Genomic DNA, 21117 nt, shown 5'->3' with positions numbered 1-21117 from the left:
ATGGATAGGCTGTATTCTCAGTGATATCACTGCTGCTCTCTAGTGAATGGATAGGCTGTATTCTCAGTGATTTCACTGCTGCTCTCTAGTGATGGCTAGGATGTATTCTCAGTGATGTCCCTGCTGCTCTCTAGTGAATGAATAGGCTGTATTCTCAGTGATGTCACTGCTGCTCTCTAGTGAATGGATAGGCTGTATTCTCAGTGATGTCACTGCTGCTCTCTAGTGATGGATAGGATGTATTCTCAGTGATTTCACTGCTGCTTTCCAGTGGTAGATAGGATGTATTCTCAGTGATGTCACTGCTGCTCTCTAGTGAATGGATAGGCTGTATTCTCAGTGATGTCACTGCTGCCCTCTAGTGATGGATAGGCTGTACTCTCAGTGATGTCACCGCTGCTCTCTAGTGAATGGATAGGCTGTATTCTCAGTGATGTCACCGCTGCTCTCTAGTGAATGGATAGGCTGTATTCTCAGTGATGTCACTGCGGCTCTCTAGTAAAAGGATTTGCGGTATTTTCAGTGATGTCATAGCTATTCTCGAATAAATGGCGAGGTGTGGCTGCTGTGTCATTTCAGGTGGACTGTAATGGACTTTGGGCTTAGGCTTTTTTCAATGTACTGTGCGACTATGTAATGGTACTGAACTGAATTAATGGCAGGATGTTTAAACTCTCTGCTCTGTTTGTTGCTTTATGTCACTAGCCTCTAGTGTTCAAAGACATTTACATCCATTCCATAGGTGTGACTAAAATTAGGCTGCTGTATTTTATAGACTCTGGCCTAAGTCATGAAGTTGCCCCTTTAGCACACAAATATTTAATACTCATATGTTTATCTGTTTTATTTTTTTATTCTTTCTTTTTTCTTCTCATTCCTGTAAAAGTAACTCAAGGATTCATCTTATGAGGAGACCAGTGAAATGCAGAGGAGTGTGATGATCAGCGTGGAGATCGTGGATGAACTAGATGCAGCTTTTGCACTCACCATCTTCCTAGTATAGATATAAGGATGAGTCTGGAATAAAGAAGTGACTCTCAGTGAAAAATGTAATGGTAAATATCTGTTTCTCTATTGAATCTACCAATCAATCTCATTATAAATAAATCTCTATAATCTGGATAAATGTTCTGAGATGATGGAGTCATCATTATAGTAAAGGAAGCCACAAGATCATTCTACCGCTTTATGCTGAATCATTATACTACAAACCTGTAACATGCACCTTATACAAATATGAGACACCTCTGACATCATCACTCCTTAGAGCATTACCTCAGAAGGACACAAGAGCTTCACCTCCTCAGAGAACGTTTTCAGGTAAGATTTGTTTCCTTCTGGCTGAAACTGAGAAAAGAGAAAAGCTGAAATGCTATCAGTCCTATGTTTCAGTCCTTATTTGTTTTATGTGAGTGACATTTAAACTAGACTGAAATAATGGGACCAGTGGCAGGAACCATAAAGCCAGCTAAACCGTTTGACTCTCTAATGATTGTTTCCATCAACTATACACTATTACTCTCTAGGTACAAAGAGGTGGATGAGAACTTTAAGTTTCCTTACCATATTGTTCCACAGTGCTTTTGCCATTTGTTCGTGACCTTTGACAGTGAGGTGAAAACAATCAGGAGTGAAGAAGGAATAATCAATAAAACCGTCCTGTAAAATAGAAGTGGGAGAAGATTAAGTGAAACACCCAGAGAATCCGAGCATCTTTATCAGGTTAGGTCTTTACTGTTATGAATGTTGTATGTTTGAATGAAGAAGAGTGAAGAAATCAGCCGATATCTTTTTAAGGCTGAGTATATTTGATGGCATTGGTTAGCCTTTAAAAAGGTATCGCCTGATTTCTTCACTCTTCTTCTGCTATCCATGGCTAACATTGTACAAATCTACATTACTAGCAACTTGTATGCTTGTATGATCAGTCGGTAGCTCAGTTCAGGCTTGTTGATCAGGAGCACTTGGGGGGGAATAACATTCAAGGTTAATTTTCACTCATGGTCTGGGCAACAACCCCTTTTTGTACAGTAATAGAATCTATCAGTGATTGCTCTCTAGTATGTGAGTATTCAGATAGTTCATACAGCTAGAGGACTGATATTCACTTGTTGACTTGGGGTTAATTGTTGAGTAAATCGGTGGTGGGTTTGGCTTATTTCTTTACAATGTTCTAGTAGACCCTTATACACAAGTTTCCTCCAGAGAGCATCTTCATCCACACACAAGTCAACTTTACCTGGTCTGTGGCTGGTTCAATATGCTTCAGAAATGGCTGTAAAACCAGAGCAAAGTCCTTCTTTCCATCATATCTTCCAGAAACCTTAATAAGATGCGCTAGTCGTTCCTGGTGGAAGAGGAAACAATATAAGACCGGATAGATTCTGGATCCTTGAGTAAAGAAGTGGTCTATACTTATGGGAAGGAGGCAAAATTGGATGCATATGGGCATCGATTGCATGTCTAGAAGTTTTAGAAGTTTGGAAAAATGATAAAGGAACCTATACCTGAAACTGCTGGTTCACCTCAATTATCTCAAGCAATTCTGTGGAATTCTCCTTAGGCTGCACCACACAGGAGCAGAAAATTCTGGAAAAGAAGGCACTAAATGTTGGAAAGAGGTAACAACTCCAGCCTCCATGATTAACAACAGAAAGTATCACATGCTGTCAAAATAGTGACTGCAGTGCCTTCATACGGGGTGCTACATCATACATCATGACAATTAATAATAAATTTAACCTTAAAGCATAAATCTGACAAATTTGCCTACAACTTCCATTATCTATGTCCAGCAGTTACTTTGCTATCCACCTCAGTTTAGCCTTTTCCTGCAGTAGTTGTCTCCTCTCTGTAGTTTTTTTACACAAGAAATTTGATGGAGTAACAGCTAGGGGCGAAAGGCTGCTGCTTTCTGCTCACTCTGGAGGACGTCTGGAGGTGTGACTAGCAGCAAAGTCCTATTTCTTTGCAGTTCTGTGGTTCTAGTCAAAGGCAGTCCAGCTCTTTTTAGTGAGCTGGATCATTAGGTTCAGCACACTAAAAAGATCCTACTCTTCTGGCTCCTGAACGATGCCCTATTAAATGTATAATAGGGAGATTCAGTCCAGCCAGACTACCCGCTGTAGACCACTTTTAATCTGATTTTATCGGGTTAAAGGGGGTGTGGTTACCTTCGTGTCCCTTCGTGGACAGCACATCACAGCTTCACTCACCCGCCCAGCTACTGTTCTTTAATAATAATAATAATACTTTTTATTTATATAGCACCATCATATTTTGTAGTGGTTGACATCATATGGGCCTTATACAGTTAAAATTACCCTTTGCTCACACAGCACTGACTACACTTTATGCAACTATTTAAGTTCTGGTTGATGCTACTTATTCAGTGCTCCTCCATGTGCTCCTCCTTCAAGGCTGCTCATTATGGAGATCCTGTGTGTACACACTATTCAGTGCTCAGTGTATTTACTATATGTATTTGGAATATCATTAGATTTGCTGCTAACCTCCTTCATAAGAGGACACTTTGTATCATGGGATATACAAGCAGCTTGTAATTGACTAAGCTTGGTTCAAAGACAGGAAGAAGTTAGTCTCTGCCTTGTTTACTGTTGCTGAGGAGGATTTCTGAAAAGAAGCTCCAAAACAGAAAAATGACAGAACTCTGGAAAGAGAAAAAGTGACAATAATTGATAAAGTGATATTATTCTGTGTGTTTTGAAAGTGGGAATCGTATATGACAATTTAGTTAAAATCATTATGAAATTAGAGTAACACATAGATAAGACAAAACCAGAAGATTCTCTGAAGTTATCTAGAGCAGCTCTACCATATGTGATTGGTAAGAAACATTAGGGCTTTTTGGCTTATGCTAAATAGGAGTTACTAAATGTTTTAAGGGAACCAGTCATCAGCAATTGGCCAAGGAAACCACTACTAGTATAACGTCAGGCAGTGTAACACCTTCCAGTAATTGTTTCTTTCATGGCCCAGTGTGGTGGCCTCATCCAGAAAATCAACGTTGACGTGAGATGTAAATTGGTTGGAGGTGGAGAGTTTAGCAGTGAAGTCAGGACACTGAACGTATCCTCCTCTGTTACTGATGCAACACCCCTGCCAATGTATAGGCAAGGGGGTAGTTGCGAATAGGGCCCTCTCCCTGTCAGGATCCATCTGGTGAGCCTGCGCAACTCACCTAGGGGATAATGCAGGGATAACTCAGGTAATTTCCGGCTGTAGCGTTAATAGTTAAATGTGTGTAAGATGTTATCCAATCAGTTTGCTGTATTGTAAACTGTAATGTGATTGGAGTGGTGCTACCACCTGACCAGGGAGAGTATAAAACCCCTGTGCAAGGGGAGCACATGGTCTTAGCTGCTCTGACCTCATGGTCTTAGCTAGTCCAGTTTTCAGAGTCTTTGAGCACATGGACAAAGTGAAGAGAGAGACACTGTGGGGGTCATTTACTAAGGGCCCGATTCGCGTTTTCCCGACGTGTTACCCGAATATTTCCGATTTGTACCGATTGTACCTGAATTGCCCCGGGATTGTGGCGCACGCGATCGGATTGTGGCGCATCGGCACCGGCATGCGCGCAACGGAAATCGGGGGGCGTGGCCGAACGAAAACCCGACGTATTCGGAAAAACCGCCGCATTTAAAAACCGAAAAAGTGTCGCTTGGGGAGCGCTTACCTTCACCTGGTCCGAGGTGGTGCATTCCGGCGCGATGAGATGACTTTCAGCGCAGCAGCGCCACCTGGTGGACGGCGGAGGAACTACCTTCTTAAATCCCGGCCGGACCCGAATCCAGAGCAGAGAACGCGCCGCTGGATCGCGAATGGGCCGGGTAAGTAAATTTGCCCCTGTGTGTAGCACACCTTTAGTGCTGTCACAGAAACCAATCCCAGGAACTGAGTCAGGAGACTCTAACCAGAGCTGCAGCTTCCACAGTTTGGACTAAGCTCTATCTCAATTCTCCCAGCCTGCATCTGCTATCAGGCTGGTGCATTATTCGTTAGGACCACTCTCCATGACCACTTCAGTACCATAATCCAAATTTGCTGTTTGACCATTTTGGCCCGTTGCCTGCTACCTGTTGTTCAATAAAGAACCGTGAGTTGATTTGCACAACTTTGCTTGCGTATGATCCCTGGATACGGCTGTCTACCACCACGGGCTTCCCCATTCATTACTCAGGGATTTATCTTACAGACACTCAGGGGTTGCCACAGGGAAAACCAGCCTCTCTTCTTTAAAAACACTACCTGCTGGAGACCTGCCAGGCTATAGGTCAGCCCTCCGGTCCCCATACCAAGCACTGTGACATCAGCGTGCCTAGGCTGCAACGGCCAGCCACTCCAGTATTCTGGGCCCCGGGTGCCACAAGGCCCCAAGAAAAAACTAGGCACCCGTGTTGCACTGACATTATGCTTCTGACTTTAGGAGATCTGGTAAGTGATGTCTCTGGATGTAGGACCATCAATTACAGTGAGAGGTTTACTTCAGTGCTAAAAACCTGCCTCCGTGACTTTATAGAACCAATTTACACCTCACTTCAAAGTTGATTTTCTGAACAACACCACCATACTGAGTCATGAAAGAAACACAATCTGGAAAGTGTTCAGCTGCTTGACAACATACGGGTAGTGGTTTATTGGCTCAATTTCTGATGGCAGGTTCCTTTTAAGTCATCACTTTTTGAACAAAGTCCACCTATATAATGAATGCTAGATGTTCTCACCTCTGCAGGATGCAGCCCATACTCTGATCATTCACTTGACGAAGACGATCAAGATGTAAGAGCTGAACCACATTAACAATGGATCTAGGCAGCTATAAAAAAGAGATCAGGGTTTGTTTAAAAAAAAAATCATATAGATCTACGGGTCTTAGATGTTGATTTACAGCAGCTTAGTTGACATTATTATATGTAATACAGTGGTTAGAAATCTGTCCTTGTGATGGACACACAGGTGCATGAGCCATTATTATCACAGAGTAATCAGAGCGATAATAATGGCTTGTGCACCTATGTGACACCACATGACCAGGGACAGATTTCTATCCAGTGGAAGTAAACATAGAAGCTTTCTATAGCAGGACAGCAAGCAGAGATCTAGAAAACCATTAGAGATTTTGCTGAAGTTCTGAATGACTTCTGAGTAAAGATCTAAATGAAATAGGAGCAGTTGTACCTCTTCTTGCAGCATATCCAAAGACTCTGTCATGTAGTGGATGAAGCTATCTGCAGAGAACAGAGTCTGGAGATAACAGGACAGAATAATATTGTTACTCATTTCTGTAAATGTGGATATCACACACAGACCTACAGCACAGCCAGATACGTTGGATTCTCTACCAACTGACTTACAATTGCTCATTTCTATTTGATTACAGAAAATATGGAAATTCTTGTTTACATCCAGAGCTAAAAACTCCTATGTATGATCTTTTCCAGGTCATACGGCTGTGTAACATCAGTGGAAACATTCATCTGTGAAGTACATTTTGCAACAACACAAATCTCTACTGTTTTCACTCTGGCACATGCAGTAAAACCATGACAGCCTATGGTGGTCAAAGGGCATAATTAGTTTTTTCTATATTGTGAAGGCAATGGTCACCAGGTTTGGGTAGGGTTTGGGAAATGAGTGGAAACTGGACTGTGACTTACCCCCTAAAATGTGTGAAAAGGACCAGGTCTGGATGGGTTTTTTATTTTGGGGTATAAACAAATATATTTCCATATACTGACAGCAAGCAGACATTATGAAAATGGTGATAAGCAGAAACGCTACTGGTATTAGAAAGTTACAGAACTTTACATGATGATTCCAATTCCACATCACTGTGACATTTTCAGGAGTGATATTAAGAAAAGTAAGGGATAGAAAAGCCCTGGCTGGTATGGGAGGTCTTGGTTGTCTGTTTTTAGCTGCCATTATTAGTTACACCATCACTGCTCCAGAGAAACAAGGAGGCCAGAGCAGTGTGTAACAAGGAGTTAATTTGCTATGCACCTTGTTCTTGCAATAGTCACACAGGTCGTTTGAGCCGATAAATATGGTGATTACTTTCCAGTCATCTTGGAAGCTGATTCCCTGAGAAGAGACACTGAGAAATTACATGACCAGAGCCCCATTCCCAAAAACTTAGAGAAACACAAGGAATAAGCGTCAAAGGTTTACCGGCAGTGACTTTAGAGTATCGATCAGATGTCGTGCCTGCTCTGGAAACTGACTGCAACAAGAGCAGAGGACAATACATAATACTATAACATTAACTTCACAGACATAAAAAGAGAGAATAACACCCCCAGCTGTACAGTTCTATTGAATGCATTATAAAATAAATTTACCTAATAATCTTTTTTTTTTTGTAAATAAAAATATTAGTGGTTGACCTTACAAAACAAAGGGAAAAACTTTTTATGACACTTTGGGGCACATTTACTTACCTGTCCCTGCGCGGTCCCCGGGGTGCGTTGTCCGACGATCCTGCATAGCTGCCGCGATTCACAAGGATTGTGCGTCCGTGATCCTGCATGTGTCACTTCCCGGATCAGGTCCGCCGGAGCTCACCTTCTTCTTCTCGGTGCATGTAAGTGCTTGGCTCGCGACACAATTTTAAATGTTAAATCCCGCGCATTGTCCGAATCCATCGGATTGTCCGACGACCCGCCCCCCGATTGGTGTTGCATGAAAGCCGACGCGAGTGCGACTCAATCCGATCGCATGTCATGCAATCCCCCGCGCGATCCCCAAAGCCCGACGGAAAACCCAACGGAAATGTTGCCGCGGGTCTTCACATCTGGATTTGGATCAAATTAACTGGTGCAAAAAAGTAATGATGTAAACTAGTGTTTTGTAGTTTAGTAACTGATACAAAAAACTTGTAAGATGCTATCTAAGACATAACAACTCTTTGCAACTAGGGTTGAGCAGACCCGAACCACAATGCTTGGGTCTATGCCGTACATTGTAATTCGGGTTCCTGATCCCAGACTTTAGCTAGAAGTTTGGTTTTGGCATTCAGGCTAAGGGTTTTAAGGATGACGCTCAGAAATGGGAACTGAACTCAGCATGTCAGTTCAGTTTCAGAGCATCGGGCCAGATGTTCCAGCAAGCTTACGTTGCTTGCACAGACTCCAGGTCTGTCATTCTGTGTGATCTGTAACAGTGTGCTGGTGGCACATTGTTACAGATCAGTAGCCAGATCACTGCAAATTCCCTACACTCTGCAAAGCTAAACTTGAACCGGTCCACTCATCACTATCTGTGACCCAAACACTGCAGCTGTGTCCTAACAGTCTGTATAAATGTATCAGTCTTGAGTTCTGGCTTCTTAGTATATACTGTAACAAACACTTAGCTTCCCTCAGTGATATGTATCATTGTAATGTCCCAGAAGGTACCCCCTTCCCCGGCACTGCTCCTTATAGTAAGAGACAGCACTTCATCCTGTATTTACAAGGAGTTGGCTCCTGTCACAGCAAGGTTCAGTCCTGCATCTTCCAGGGAGGCTGGTTTGTAGCTTAATGTGCTTCTCTTCCCAAATCCAACAACATGGGGGTTAAAAATCTTGAGAATGTCTAAAGGATACAGGAAAAGGTGTCAATTTTGCCTCATCACAATTACATGCAACATGTTTTATCTTTTCTACAAAAATTTAAATCAGCAAGTGTCACACCGCAAAGCAGAAGCCAAAAATGTACTCACTGGGCAAAGTAATGATGTCAGACAGGTTGCCATAGCCTCCAATACTACAGAAAAGATGACAATATGAGATGACACCTAACATTATCATAAGCATTCAAGCATTAGAACCTTCTATGTAAGAAATAATGGACTTCAGGGCCCCAACCCCTTTATTATATTGGGCATCAGACAGCCGCCCAGTAGCACATTGCGGCTTTGGGTGGTTTTGGCCATGAAATATTGGTAAATCTGAAGTCTATTTTTCTGCACAAAGACACCATGATTATACAAGCCACACAGAAAATATCTTGCTCTATCAGCATGAACACTTCTATCCCTTAAGTTCAGGACAGGAGGCTAGGAGAACAGTTCTTTGCTCTATTCTATGGCCTGGCTTCACCTACCTCCAGGACAGCTGTCGATATTCTATTGGGATCTGTAATACATTTGATGCATTTGCACCAATTCCTGTCTGTAAACGAAAAAGATGAGTCAAAAAGGAATCACCTCTCCCATGTAATACCCTGATGCTGTCATACCGTCAGAGAGTCTCCAAGGGCAGCCACAATTTTCACATCTCCTGGTCTCACACGATCGACTTATGGGAAGATATATACGGTTATAGTTATTAAATACCCAAAATAAGATACATCATCTGTGACTCCTCCAAACAGCATAAGCATAATCTTACCCTAATATGGAAGAAACTAACCTGTAGTTGGGTTCTCAGGAGAGGGCGAGATGTTTGGACAATCAAAGCCTCTGTTTTTATGGCCCCATCCGGTTGACTTTTCAGGAAATTGCTGTAAATAGTAAGAAAATGAACAGGTATGTAAAGCTCCACCATTGTACAGTGAAAAGCTCTGATTTATGGAGTTTATAAGGGGTTATAATTCTCTGCATACTCTCAATGCAGATATCATATCTTGTGCAAGAAGGCAATTTATAGGAGGTATAAAGTAAGACTAAACAGTCTTAAACTATGCTAGTGTCTATTTAGTATCCAGCAGTAGACTAAAAAAAAATCTGGCATAGTTTTAGAAACCTGCTTTCGGACCTGTGTTATAATATTCTGTCACTAAAACGGTAATAATGAATGTCTAATAATAAATGTCTATTGATTTCAATTTTAACGACTTCTGTTAATGTGAGGACTGAGTCTAAGGCTACATTCACACGATTTATGCCCGCCGTACCATAGTACATCGGCGCCGGGGAGAGGAGGAAGGGGAGAGTGCCGACCACGCCCGCCAATCTTCACAGAGTAACATAAGGCCCAGCGCCATATTCCGTCGACACGTCCTACCTTTCTGAAGGCTACAGAACAGTACGTGTGCTGCACTGTACCGCTCCCGCACGGCGCCGTGAGGCCATAGAAGTGTATGGGGGACGTATATACACCTCCACATGTTCATGTGAATGTAGCCTAAGACTGTTTGATCAAATTTACATTACTATTTAGTCTACATGCACACAAATATTGTTTTCATCCCTGTGCCATCCAAAGATCACATGAATGTGGTTTTCACTGATTTTTGTAGGGGATGTAGAAAACTCAGAGCCTGAACACTATTTTGAGCAGGTGCAGAGGGGAAAGTTATTAAAGGAAATCTACCACTTTACCAAAGTAACAAACACCTACACAAGATCACTCTTTCCATACACCTGTCTTTGCTAATCTTAACATGCGGGATCGCCTGAAAAAAAGACTAATAAAAAGCCGCCCGGAGCGCAGGGCTGAGTGTTCACTCAGTGCTTGGCACCAACATGAGAGAGGGAGGCATCTATCACGCAGGAGGTGTGAATTAAAGAGGCCTGCATAATGAGCAGTTTGGAGAAATCTCGTTCCTGCGCTCAGCCTGCTTTTTATAAGTCTCTTTACTAGGCAAGACCGGCATGTCAAGATTAGTGAAGATCACTGCTGGGATCAATATGAAGAGGAGGACAGGTGAGTATGTGAACGCGTTTGTTACTTTGGTAAAGTGTAGATTTCCTTTAAGAGAATTGATGGATAACAAGTCTTATGAAATATGAGAGTATATAGTTTACATAAGCTATAGGGCAATCTAATAAACATGTACAAATATATAAAAGGACAGAACAGTCAGTCCCCGGGTTACATACATTATAGTTTTTTTGGTTTGTTCTTAAGTTGAATTTATATGGAAGTCTGATCTGGTATGTTTTATAATTGTAACTCCAAACATTTTTTTTTGTCCCAGTGACAATTGGATTTTCTAAAGATTAGCAATAACAATTCATTACAGACACCTTACAGCTGATCGTTGCAGCCTGGGACAGTGGCGTAACAACCACCGTAGCGGATGCTCCTCCTCCCCACTCGCCCAGTCTACAGCGCCCCCCCCCTTCCCCCCGGCAAAACAATTAACCGTCCAACTCACCAAACAAGAACCCGCCCGCACAATCCCCCGCGCGGCCGAACAAGCTGCCGCCCGTCTCCAATGCCTCCCTCACGCAAACCACTCCCCCCCGCCCCCCCCCGCACGCAGCCGAACAAGCAAATGCCGTCCCGCGAGGCAGAATTGGCACCCGCCAGACTCCCATCAAGTCCCCCCCCCCCGGCCCGCAGACGAACCTGTCCGATCACCGACGACCTACCCGCCAGAACACCCACCTGAACACCCGTCTCAAGCCACGGCTGGGTGGCCACCCATACAGCCCCAAAACATCCGAAAAGGTAAGTATATACATGTATTTATCTGTGTGTATATATGCATATACTATGTATATATACTTTGTATATATGTATATATTGTGTATTATTGTATATATGCATATACTGTGTATATCTGTGTATATATGCATATATTGTGTATATGTGTATATCTGTGTATATATGCATATACTGTGTATATATCTATATCTGTGTATATATCCATATACTGTGTATATATGTATATCTGTGTATATGCATATATTGTGTATATGTATATATATGCATATATTGTGTATATGTGTATATATGCATATATTGTGTATATGTGTATATCTGTGTATATATGCATATATTGTGTATATGTGTATATCTGTGTATATATGCATATACTGTGTATATATGTATATCTGTGTATATATGCATATATTGTGTATATGTGTATATCTGTGTATATATGCATATATTGTGTATATGTGTATATCTGTGTATATATGCATATATTGTGTATATGTGTATATATGCATATATTGTGTATATGTGTATATCTGTGTATATATGCATATATTGTGTATATGTGTATATCTGTGTATATATGCATATACTGTGTATATATCTATATCTGTGTATATATCCATATACTGTGTATATATGTATATCTGTGTATATGCATATATTGTGTATATGTATATATATGCATATATTGTGTATATGTGTATATATGCATATATTGTGTATATGTGTATATCTGTGTATATATGCATATACTGTGTATATATGCATATACTGTGTATATATGTATATCTGTGTATATATGCATATATTGTGTATATGTGTATATCTGTGTATATATGCATATATTGTGTATATGTGTATATCTGTGTATATATGCATATATTGTGTATATGTGTATATATGCATATATTGTGTATATGTGTATATCTGTGTATATATGCATATATTGTGTATATGTGTATATCTGTGTATATATGCATATACTGTGTATATGTGTATATCTGTGTATATATGCATATATTGTGTATATGTGTATATCTGTGTATATATGCATATATTGTGTATATGTGTATATCTGTGTATATATGCATATATTGTGTATATGTGTATATATGCATATATTGTGTATATGTGTATATCTGTGTATATATGCATATATTGTGTATATGTGTATATATGCATATATTGTGTATATGTGTATATCTGTGTATATATGCATATATTGTGTATATGTGTATATCTGTGTATATATGCATATATTGTGTATATGTGTATATCTGTGTATATATGCATATATTGTGTATATGTGTATATCTGTGTATATATCCATATACTGTGTATATGCATATATTGTGTATATCTGTGTATATATCCATATACTGTGTATATATGCATATATTGTGTATATCTGTGTATATATGCATATACTGTGTATATCTGTGTATATATGCATATATTGTGTATATGTGTATATCTGTGTATATATGCATATATTGTGTATATATGTATATCTGTGTATATATGTATATCTGTGTATATATGCATATACTGTGTATATATGTATATCTGTGTATATATGCATATACTGTGTATATATGTATTACTGTGTATATATGCATATATTGTGTATATGTGTATATCTGTGTATATATGCATATATTGTGTATATGTGTATATCTGTGTATATATGCATATACTGTGTATATATGTATATCTGTGTATATATGTATATCTGTGTATATATGTATATCTGTGTATATATGCATATATTGTGTATATGTGTGTGTATATGTGTATATCTGTGTATATATGTATATCTGTGTATATATGCATATACTGTGTATATATGCATATACTGTGTATATATGTATATCTGTGTATATATGCATATACTGTGTATATATGTATATCTGTGTATATATGCATATATTGTGTATATGTGTATATCTGTGTATATATGCATATATTGTGTATATGTGTATATATTGTGTATATATGCATATATTGTGTATTATTGTATATATTGTATATTATTGTATATATGTGTATACTGTGTATAAGCACGAAAACAGGCAGCATTCAAAAACGTCCAGCATTAGGTGAAAAAAATGTTCTTTTTTATTCCATATTCAGCCTTTTTCAAACATGGAATAAAGAAGAACATTTTTTTCACCTAATACTGGACATCTTGGAGTAGTGCTGCCTGTATTCGTGATTATATATTGTGTGTGCTGTTTGTATTTTCCTTGAGTATATACTGTGTATATATATGTACATACTGTGTATATATGCATCTACTGTATTTCTACACACACATATTTATATAAACATATATATGTGCACATTTAAATATATGCACATATATGATGTGTGTTTTTGTATATGCTGTGTATATGGTATGTATGTATATGCTCTATATACTGAATGTGTGTGTGCATTTCCCGTATGTGCGTATATATGCTGTATGTGTGTATATTCTGTATGTATATGCCACATGTGTGTATATGGTGTATATATACCGCATGTATGTGTATATATGGTCAGTGTATACGGTGTGTTTCATATATATATGTGTGTGTATGCAGTATGTGTGATGTATATATACAGTATGTGTGTATATACTTTATGAGTTTGTATATACAGTGTAACAGTGCATAAATGTGTGTGTATAAGTGTATACTTGTATCTATATAGGGGTGAGTATATGAGTGTAGAAATTTATGTGTGTGTGTATATAAGTATATAAATGTATGTATATATGAGTGTAGAAATGTGTTTAATTGTATAAACATGTCTGCATAGGGGTACATTCACAAGAACGTGTGAGGGCCGTATATCTGGCTGCAAATTTGCTGCCGGATATACTTCCCCCATATGCGTCTATAGCACCTGGGCTCGGTACAGTGAGCACAACGAGTACTCACTGTTTCGAGCCGTGGCCACAAAGGAAAGAGAGCGTACCTATGGCTGTAAGAATGGCTATGTGGTTCTATTCTCTATGGAGAGGGGAGAGGTGAGACGTGATCACCTCTCCTCCTCTCCAGCGCGCCAGATATGTGCCTGCCACGCTATAGCCAGCCGCACACACGTTTATGTGAATGCAGCCTAAATATGTATATATTTTGGGGGTGGAAGGGGGGCCCAAAGTAGAAATCTGCTATGGGGCCCAGCCTCTTCTAGTTACGCCCCTGGCCTGGGACTAAAGTAAAGCATTCAGAGAGCTTCACCAGAGGTCACAGTGGGCAGAGGGGCTCATCTGCAACTAGCAGGCCGTCTGTAATTCGGGTATCCTTAAGTGGTGGACTGCCTGTAGAGATCTTTCTAATGATTTATTTTGACAGTTTCACTATTGTAATGGACAGTTATCCTCTACTGTCAGAAGCTGTGAGATTATGGAACACTGGATCAAGATGTAATACTTGCCCAATAGGGGACTAGATCCCTTGCTATATAAAACAATATAGTATTATGGGTATTAGATTTTTGAAGGTAATATGTTGATCCATGTTTTTTTTTTTTCATTTATCATCCATATGAACATGAGAGGGAACTTTTCTCCAAATATGGGGCATTCTACCTGCTTTTGGATGAGTTGTATTTTGGACTCATAAAACATAAACATATACACATTAACATGTTTCATAGGGTATTGTACATCTATATGGATGGGGTATACACTCACCGGCCACTTTATTAGGTACATCATGCTAGTAACGGGTTGGACCCCCTTTTGCCTTCAGAACTGCCTCAATTCAACTGCCTCTAGATTCAACAAGGTGCTGGAAGCATTCCTCAGAGATTTTGGTCCATATTGACATGATGGCATCACACAGTTGCCGCAGATTTGTCGGCTGCACATCCATGATGCGAATCTCCCGTTCCACCACACCCCAGAGATGCTCTATTGGATTGAGATCTGGTGACTGTGGAGGCCATTTGAGTACAGTGAACTCATTGTCATGTTCAAGAAACCAGTCTGAGATGACTCCAGCTTTATGACATGGCGCATTATCCTGCTGAAAGTAGCCATCAGATGTTGGGTACATTGTGGTCATAAAGGGATGGACACGGTCAGCAACAATACTCAGGTAGGCTGTGGCGTTGCAACGATGCTCAATTGGTACCAAGGGGCCCAAAGAGTGCCAAGAAAATATTCCCCACACCATGACACCACCACCACCAGCCTGAACCGTTGATACAAGGCAGGATGGATCCATGCTTTCATGTTGTTGACGCCAAATTCTGACCCTACCATCCGAATGTCGCAGCAGAAATTGAGACTCATCAGACCAGGCAACGTTTTTCCAATCTTCTACTGTCCAATTTCGATGAGCTTGTGCAAATTGTAGCCTCAGTTTCCTGTTCTTAGCTGAAAGGAGTGGCACCCGGTGTGGTCTTCTGCTGCTGTAGCCCATCTGCCTCAAAGTTCGACGTACTGTGCGTTCAGAGATGCTCTTCTGCCTACCTTGGTTGTAACGGGTGGCGATTTGAGTCACTGTTGCCTTTCTTTCAGCTCGAACTAGTCTGCCCATTCTCCTCTGACCTCTGGCATCAACAAGGCATTTCCGCCCACAGAACTGACGCTCACTGGATGTTTTTTCTTTTTCGGACCATTCTCTGTAAACCCTAGAGATGGTTGTGCGTGAAAATCCCAGTAGATCAGCAGTTTCTGAAATACTCAGACTTGATTTCAGTATGTTAGACTTATAAACATGTTGTCACGGGCCCCCCTGCGACCCATGTCTCGGTGTCGCGAGTCTCTGCGCATGCGTCCGTGCACGCCGGCTCTGTACAATTTAAAGGGCCAGTGCGCGGCTAATTGTAACTGGCCAGCTGCCTTCCCTGATAAATTCCTAGCCCCTTCCTGTGTCCCCTGCCGGATCTTTGTGCCTCATAGCCTTAGAGAAAGCTTGTCTGAGACCGTTTGCGATTATCCTGATTTCCCGTTGTGACCTTGATTCCGTTCCTGACTTCTCTCCTGTGCTGCCCATCCTGACCATCTGTTACGTCCCCGACTCTGATACTATGCTGCCTGTCTCGGCCACCTGCCTGTTTCCGACCACAACCTTGCCTTAAGATTCTGTAGTTAATAATAATAATAATTCTTTATTTATATAGCGCACACAGATTACGCAGCGCTGCACAAGCATGTCAAATAGGTCCCTGTCCCCATGGGGCTCACAATCTAAACAACCTAACAGTATGTTTTGAAGTGTGGGAGGAAACCGGAGTACCCGGAGGAAACCCACGCAAACACGCAGAGAACATACAAACTCTTTGCAGATGTTGACCTGGGTGGGATTCGAACCCAGGACCCCAGTGCTGCAAGGCAGAAGTGCTACTCACTCAGCCACCGTGCCGCCAAGTTCTTCTTGGGTGCCAACGGACAAAGTCGCGCCTGTGGAATGACCTTGTGGTACCACACCGCAACAAGTCTAACCTGCTTTGCGGTGGGTTTTGGTGAAAACCAGGTACCACTTAGACTCCGGTCCCAGATGTCGGCTTACGTCATCGTCCGCAGTAATATGGAGGATCCACTAATCCTGACACTTGTGTGTTAAGGAATTCTATCTCCCTATATATATTAGGTAATTTAAAGAATATACCTCTATTAAAAGTCCTGCTATGCTTTCTTCATTTGTAAGGTGAAAGCTACTGTCCATAAAATAGCTGCAGAAAGAGGGTTGTGTGATCCCCATGGCAGAGACCTCTGCCTCCATAGGAGGGTGCCAGTAATAGTACTCAATGTGGCCAGATTCGGCTGCTCGAGTACTATGCCTGGGCTGAAACAGACAATGCATCTATGTGTTATGATTTGAACCCGCATCCTGTGGCCTTTCTAGTCGGTTCTCTACCGCTGTGTTATACAGCCTGAGTGTTTATACCTTTTTGTTGCTGGTGTTTTTTTGTCTCCGCTGTGTTACTTTGTATTATCCTATCAGGAGTAGTCAGGCTCCAATCAATGCTGTTTTGTCATTCAGTATTTGCTAGGTATTGTTGTATCTGCAGCTTATCCCTGGCCCTGTTCTGTAGGAATATCTATGATTACTAAGTAGCTTGTTTCTTTGATTCTGTGAAGTTTTCTCTTGTATTCTCTCACCACTTTCCTGTCTGTTCCCTTTTGTCTGTTTATTTTCTAGTGTGTGTATAAGAGACAACCACTGGGATAGAGGGAAGAAGAAACTATTGTGATATTTGATGTTTTACTGCTTCCCAGTCTGTGCCTGGAAATTCCTGGTCTTCCACAGTATAGGTAATATTTCTATGAAGCAGTAGGGTGGGGCCCCCAGAATCAATTTCACTGATGGGCCCCAGATACCCCAGTCCCACCCTTCTCTAAATGTCCATGAGCAATCGCACTGCCAACACCTTAAACTATCATAAGGTTCTGGAAAGATACCGTATATACTCGAGTATAAGCCGACCCGAGTATAAGCCGAGACCCCTAATTTCAACACAAAAGACTGGGAAAACCTATTGACTCGAGTATAAGCCGAGGGTGGGAAATGCATTGGTTACAGCCTCCCAGTATATAGTCTGCCAGCCCCTGTAGCATACAGCCTGCCCAACCCCTGTAGTAGGAAAAACACTGTACTCATTCTTCCGACGTCCCCAATAGGTCCTCTTCTGTCTCAGACTGTCTCAGACAGAAGAGGACCTACGGGTGACGTCAGAAAGGTGAGTTCTGTTTTTTAGTTGACTCGAGTATAAGCCGAGTTAGGGTTTTTGCGCACAAATTTTGTGCTGAAAAACTAGGCTTATACTCGAGTATATAAGGTAATTGCTTATCGACAGTAAGAGATCACATGTCACCATTTTATGGACAGAGATGTCTGGCTGATGAGGTAAAAGACAGGAGGCTTCACATTTCACATATCAAGTGGTGCAGAACTTCTAATTACTTACACACACATTACTAACCCCTTTAAGTCTAACTTACAAAATGTTGCACAAAATGGTTGTGCACACAGCAATAGATCCCCGGAATACAGAACAAACCCTTCATTGATACAATTTTTATAAATATATGATCTCATACAAGGTTTCTATTGTTTCATGTACAGTACATGTGCCTTTAGGGTTGAGCTGGACTCCACCAGTTTTCGCCAGTCTCCATATTATATATGTGGTGCCGGAAGCTGATTGCACTAGACTCTGGGAAGAAAGGGAAAAGTACAGATCCCAGAATCTTCCCATTACTACCTGCAGCCCAAACGTTGAGATTTGCTCCTTCATTCCATCCATGTAACTTCCCATCCAGTCCAGACCTGCAGAACACACAACAACCAGGTCACATATACAAAGTCATAGGGCCACATTTAGGGTCCAATTTTACATGTTTTTTTATGTGCAAACTGCTTGCACTAGGAGTGTCAGCGCCATATTTGTAACAACAAACAAAGAAACATGTCATATAATAGATATTCTCTTTGTTCAATCATTTGTGTGCACTATACCTGACGCATAACAAATTTCTGCACATAAATGGGCATTTCCAGTGCACAGTCGGACCGTGTGTCACATTTAACATACAGAGTCCGATAGAAGTGTGTTACACACTCCATGTTAAAGGTGAACCAAAAAAAACTTGGTGCACTCTGTCAGGGAGCGCCAAATTCATGAAGAACGGATGCCACCATTTCTGAATCTGGTGCCCACTGCACCCTACACAGACAAACTGCACATACTTTGCAGTTTGCCCTGTTTATGATAAATGTGCCCCAACGTGTAAGACTTGTTTGTGGGGGCACAAAAATCACAGAAGGCATGCAAAATCCATGTTAAAGGTGCAGCAAAAAAAAAAAAGTGGTGGCACTCTGTAGTGGCAGTGCATGGGGTGCCAGATTTATGAAGAACGCGCGCCAAAATTCATGTATCCGGTGCCCCCTTCACACTACACAGGTAAACTGCACATAGTACACTGTGTTACATAAATTTGCCCCATTGTACCTGAACCAATGAAACTCACTACATTAAAAAATCCAAATGTCAAAACCAAACTTACTTCCTAGATTGAGCAGCAGAACAAGCTTACTTCAGATATCTGGGATTAAAAAAGAAGCTAATACAATGATCTATTTCCACATAGATAAAGTTCCCGAACTTAGAATATAAGAACCAAGCATACTGCATAGATAGGACACATACTGTATATAAAGAAAAATCCATGTTATTGTGCTGTTAAGAAATATATAGGACATAAACAGAATATAGTAATTCTAATAATGAAAATATATATCTTTGAAGAGATTTACATAATTAGATGTATTTTGCGGAAGTAAAGTGATACTGAGAAAGATAAGAGCCTATTCACCAATCACACACATGCTCGTCTACAGTCTCTTTTTGCAGACTTGGGACCTTTGAAGGTCCTTAAAAGACTCCATCAAAGGTCCAAATCCTTTTCCTGTACAGGAAAAGGATCACATCAAGGTTAGTGGCCAGTGTGGATGGCTATGTACCCTTCCCCTCCAGGCCTTCACCCTTACACAACTGCCTAAAGCGCTTGTATTATAATCTGCCATTATATGTATCTGTAATAATCTGTATAATGTATGGCATGCATTAGTCAGGGGACAGAGAAATGTTCCGCAGATCTCTAGAGTAAAGGAAAGAGTAAAGTTCTCGAAACTTATCGAGGTCACTAGTGTAATAATCTGCAAAATGTTTCACCATGAATCTATTGAGAGATCTCAGATAGTGGTCAGTGGTGTAATAATCTGCAGAATCCATAGCGGTGTCAGGAGGTAATGATGTGCAGACACTCACCGCATACTTGCTGCAGGTATAGGCAGCAGGCTATCACAGTCACCTGAGCTGGCACCATCTTCAGCTCTACATTCCGGTGTTGGATCCTTGAGGTCTGTGACACAAGGGGGGAGATACCTGTTGGTGAACAGGGCAGCACTGACCGCAATTTCCACTGAATATACAAAGTCCAGAGTGATTGATAAAACTTGTTGTTTGGAGATTTTCACTTATTTGCCTGGCAGGGAATCTATAGTTATTGCCCTTTTATCAGCACCAGAAAGACTTATCACATAGTCAGCAGTAATATGGACACACAATGGCAGGATGGAAATTTACTGAAGGGGGTAGAACACACAATTCTGACCCCTACAATGACAATGAGAGGTTTTACAGAACTGTATATTATTCCTGTATGTTCCTCTCATGTCACATGTGATCTAGGATGAAAAATAGTGGCACCTTTTAATGGCTCTCTCTTCCAGATACATACGGAAGTATTGGTTCCAGGGAAAATACTGTGATACACAGGAATAACAAACAGCAGGGTGTCCGCCTTGTGATACAGATCTGGAAGGACACTGTTCCTCTTTGCGGAGTGTATGGACACAATTATCAGTAACACTGGAAAAGCAGGTGACAATGAACAATTAGAGCAGTGAGAAACCCTATAGAATATGAAATCCTTGGCCATGAGAACCAAGGGAGTACGTGGGGGGCATCCACCAATTGCTCCAATTTTGTGACTCAGGAACCAAGACGGCGTCATTGCATTACTTGCATTTGTAGCAGAAGCTTGCAGAACAGAATGATGACCCTGGCTGACTGCAGGTGTAGGGTGCTATATCCAGCTTTTCCATACCGATTATCCTTCAGAAATTCGGCTGCACATCCGGCCACTTTCACATGTGCTTTTCAAGGGCAACAAACAATTAACTGGTGGTCTGTTTGTAGCCAGTGAGTCAATAGCATGTGCA

General features: G+C 41.1%; 1 protein-coding gene across 1 annotated transcript; it reads right to left on the bottom strand.

Moving 5' to 3' along the window:
• Window positions 1-839: 839 nt before the first annotated feature.
• Window positions 840-20343, bottom strand: LOC140070339 (phospholipase B1, membrane-associated-like). Its single transcript, XM_072116740.1, has 16 exons — window positions 20162-20343; window positions 18596-18660; window positions 9416-9506; window positions 9243-9301; window positions 9108-9175; window positions 8725-8768; window positions 8477-8597; window positions 7195-7246; window positions 7027-7107; window positions 6202-6267; window positions 5748-5839; window positions 2508-2589; window positions 2240-2347; window positions 1564-1659; window positions 1276-1347; window positions 840-1017 (listed from the first exon to the last, which is right to left on the bottom strand). The coding sequence occupies exons 1-16, from the start codon at window positions 20217-20219 to the stop codon at window positions 904-906; spliced, it is 1269 nt and encodes a 422-aa protein (XP_071972841.1). The 5' UTR covers window positions 20220-20343; the 3' UTR covers window positions 840-903.
• Window positions 20344-21117: the final 774 nt, after the last annotated feature.

This window comes from Engystomops pustulosus, chromosome 7 (assembly GCF_040894005.1).
Source record: "Engystomops pustulosus chromosome 7, aEngPut4.maternal, whole genome shotgun sequence".
NCBI lineage: Eukaryota > Metazoa > Chordata > Amphibia > Anura > Leptodactylidae > Engystomops > Engystomops pustulosus.
Note: the sequence above shows the minus strand (reverse complement) of the source record. Positions and strands in the feature narration are given on the sequence as shown.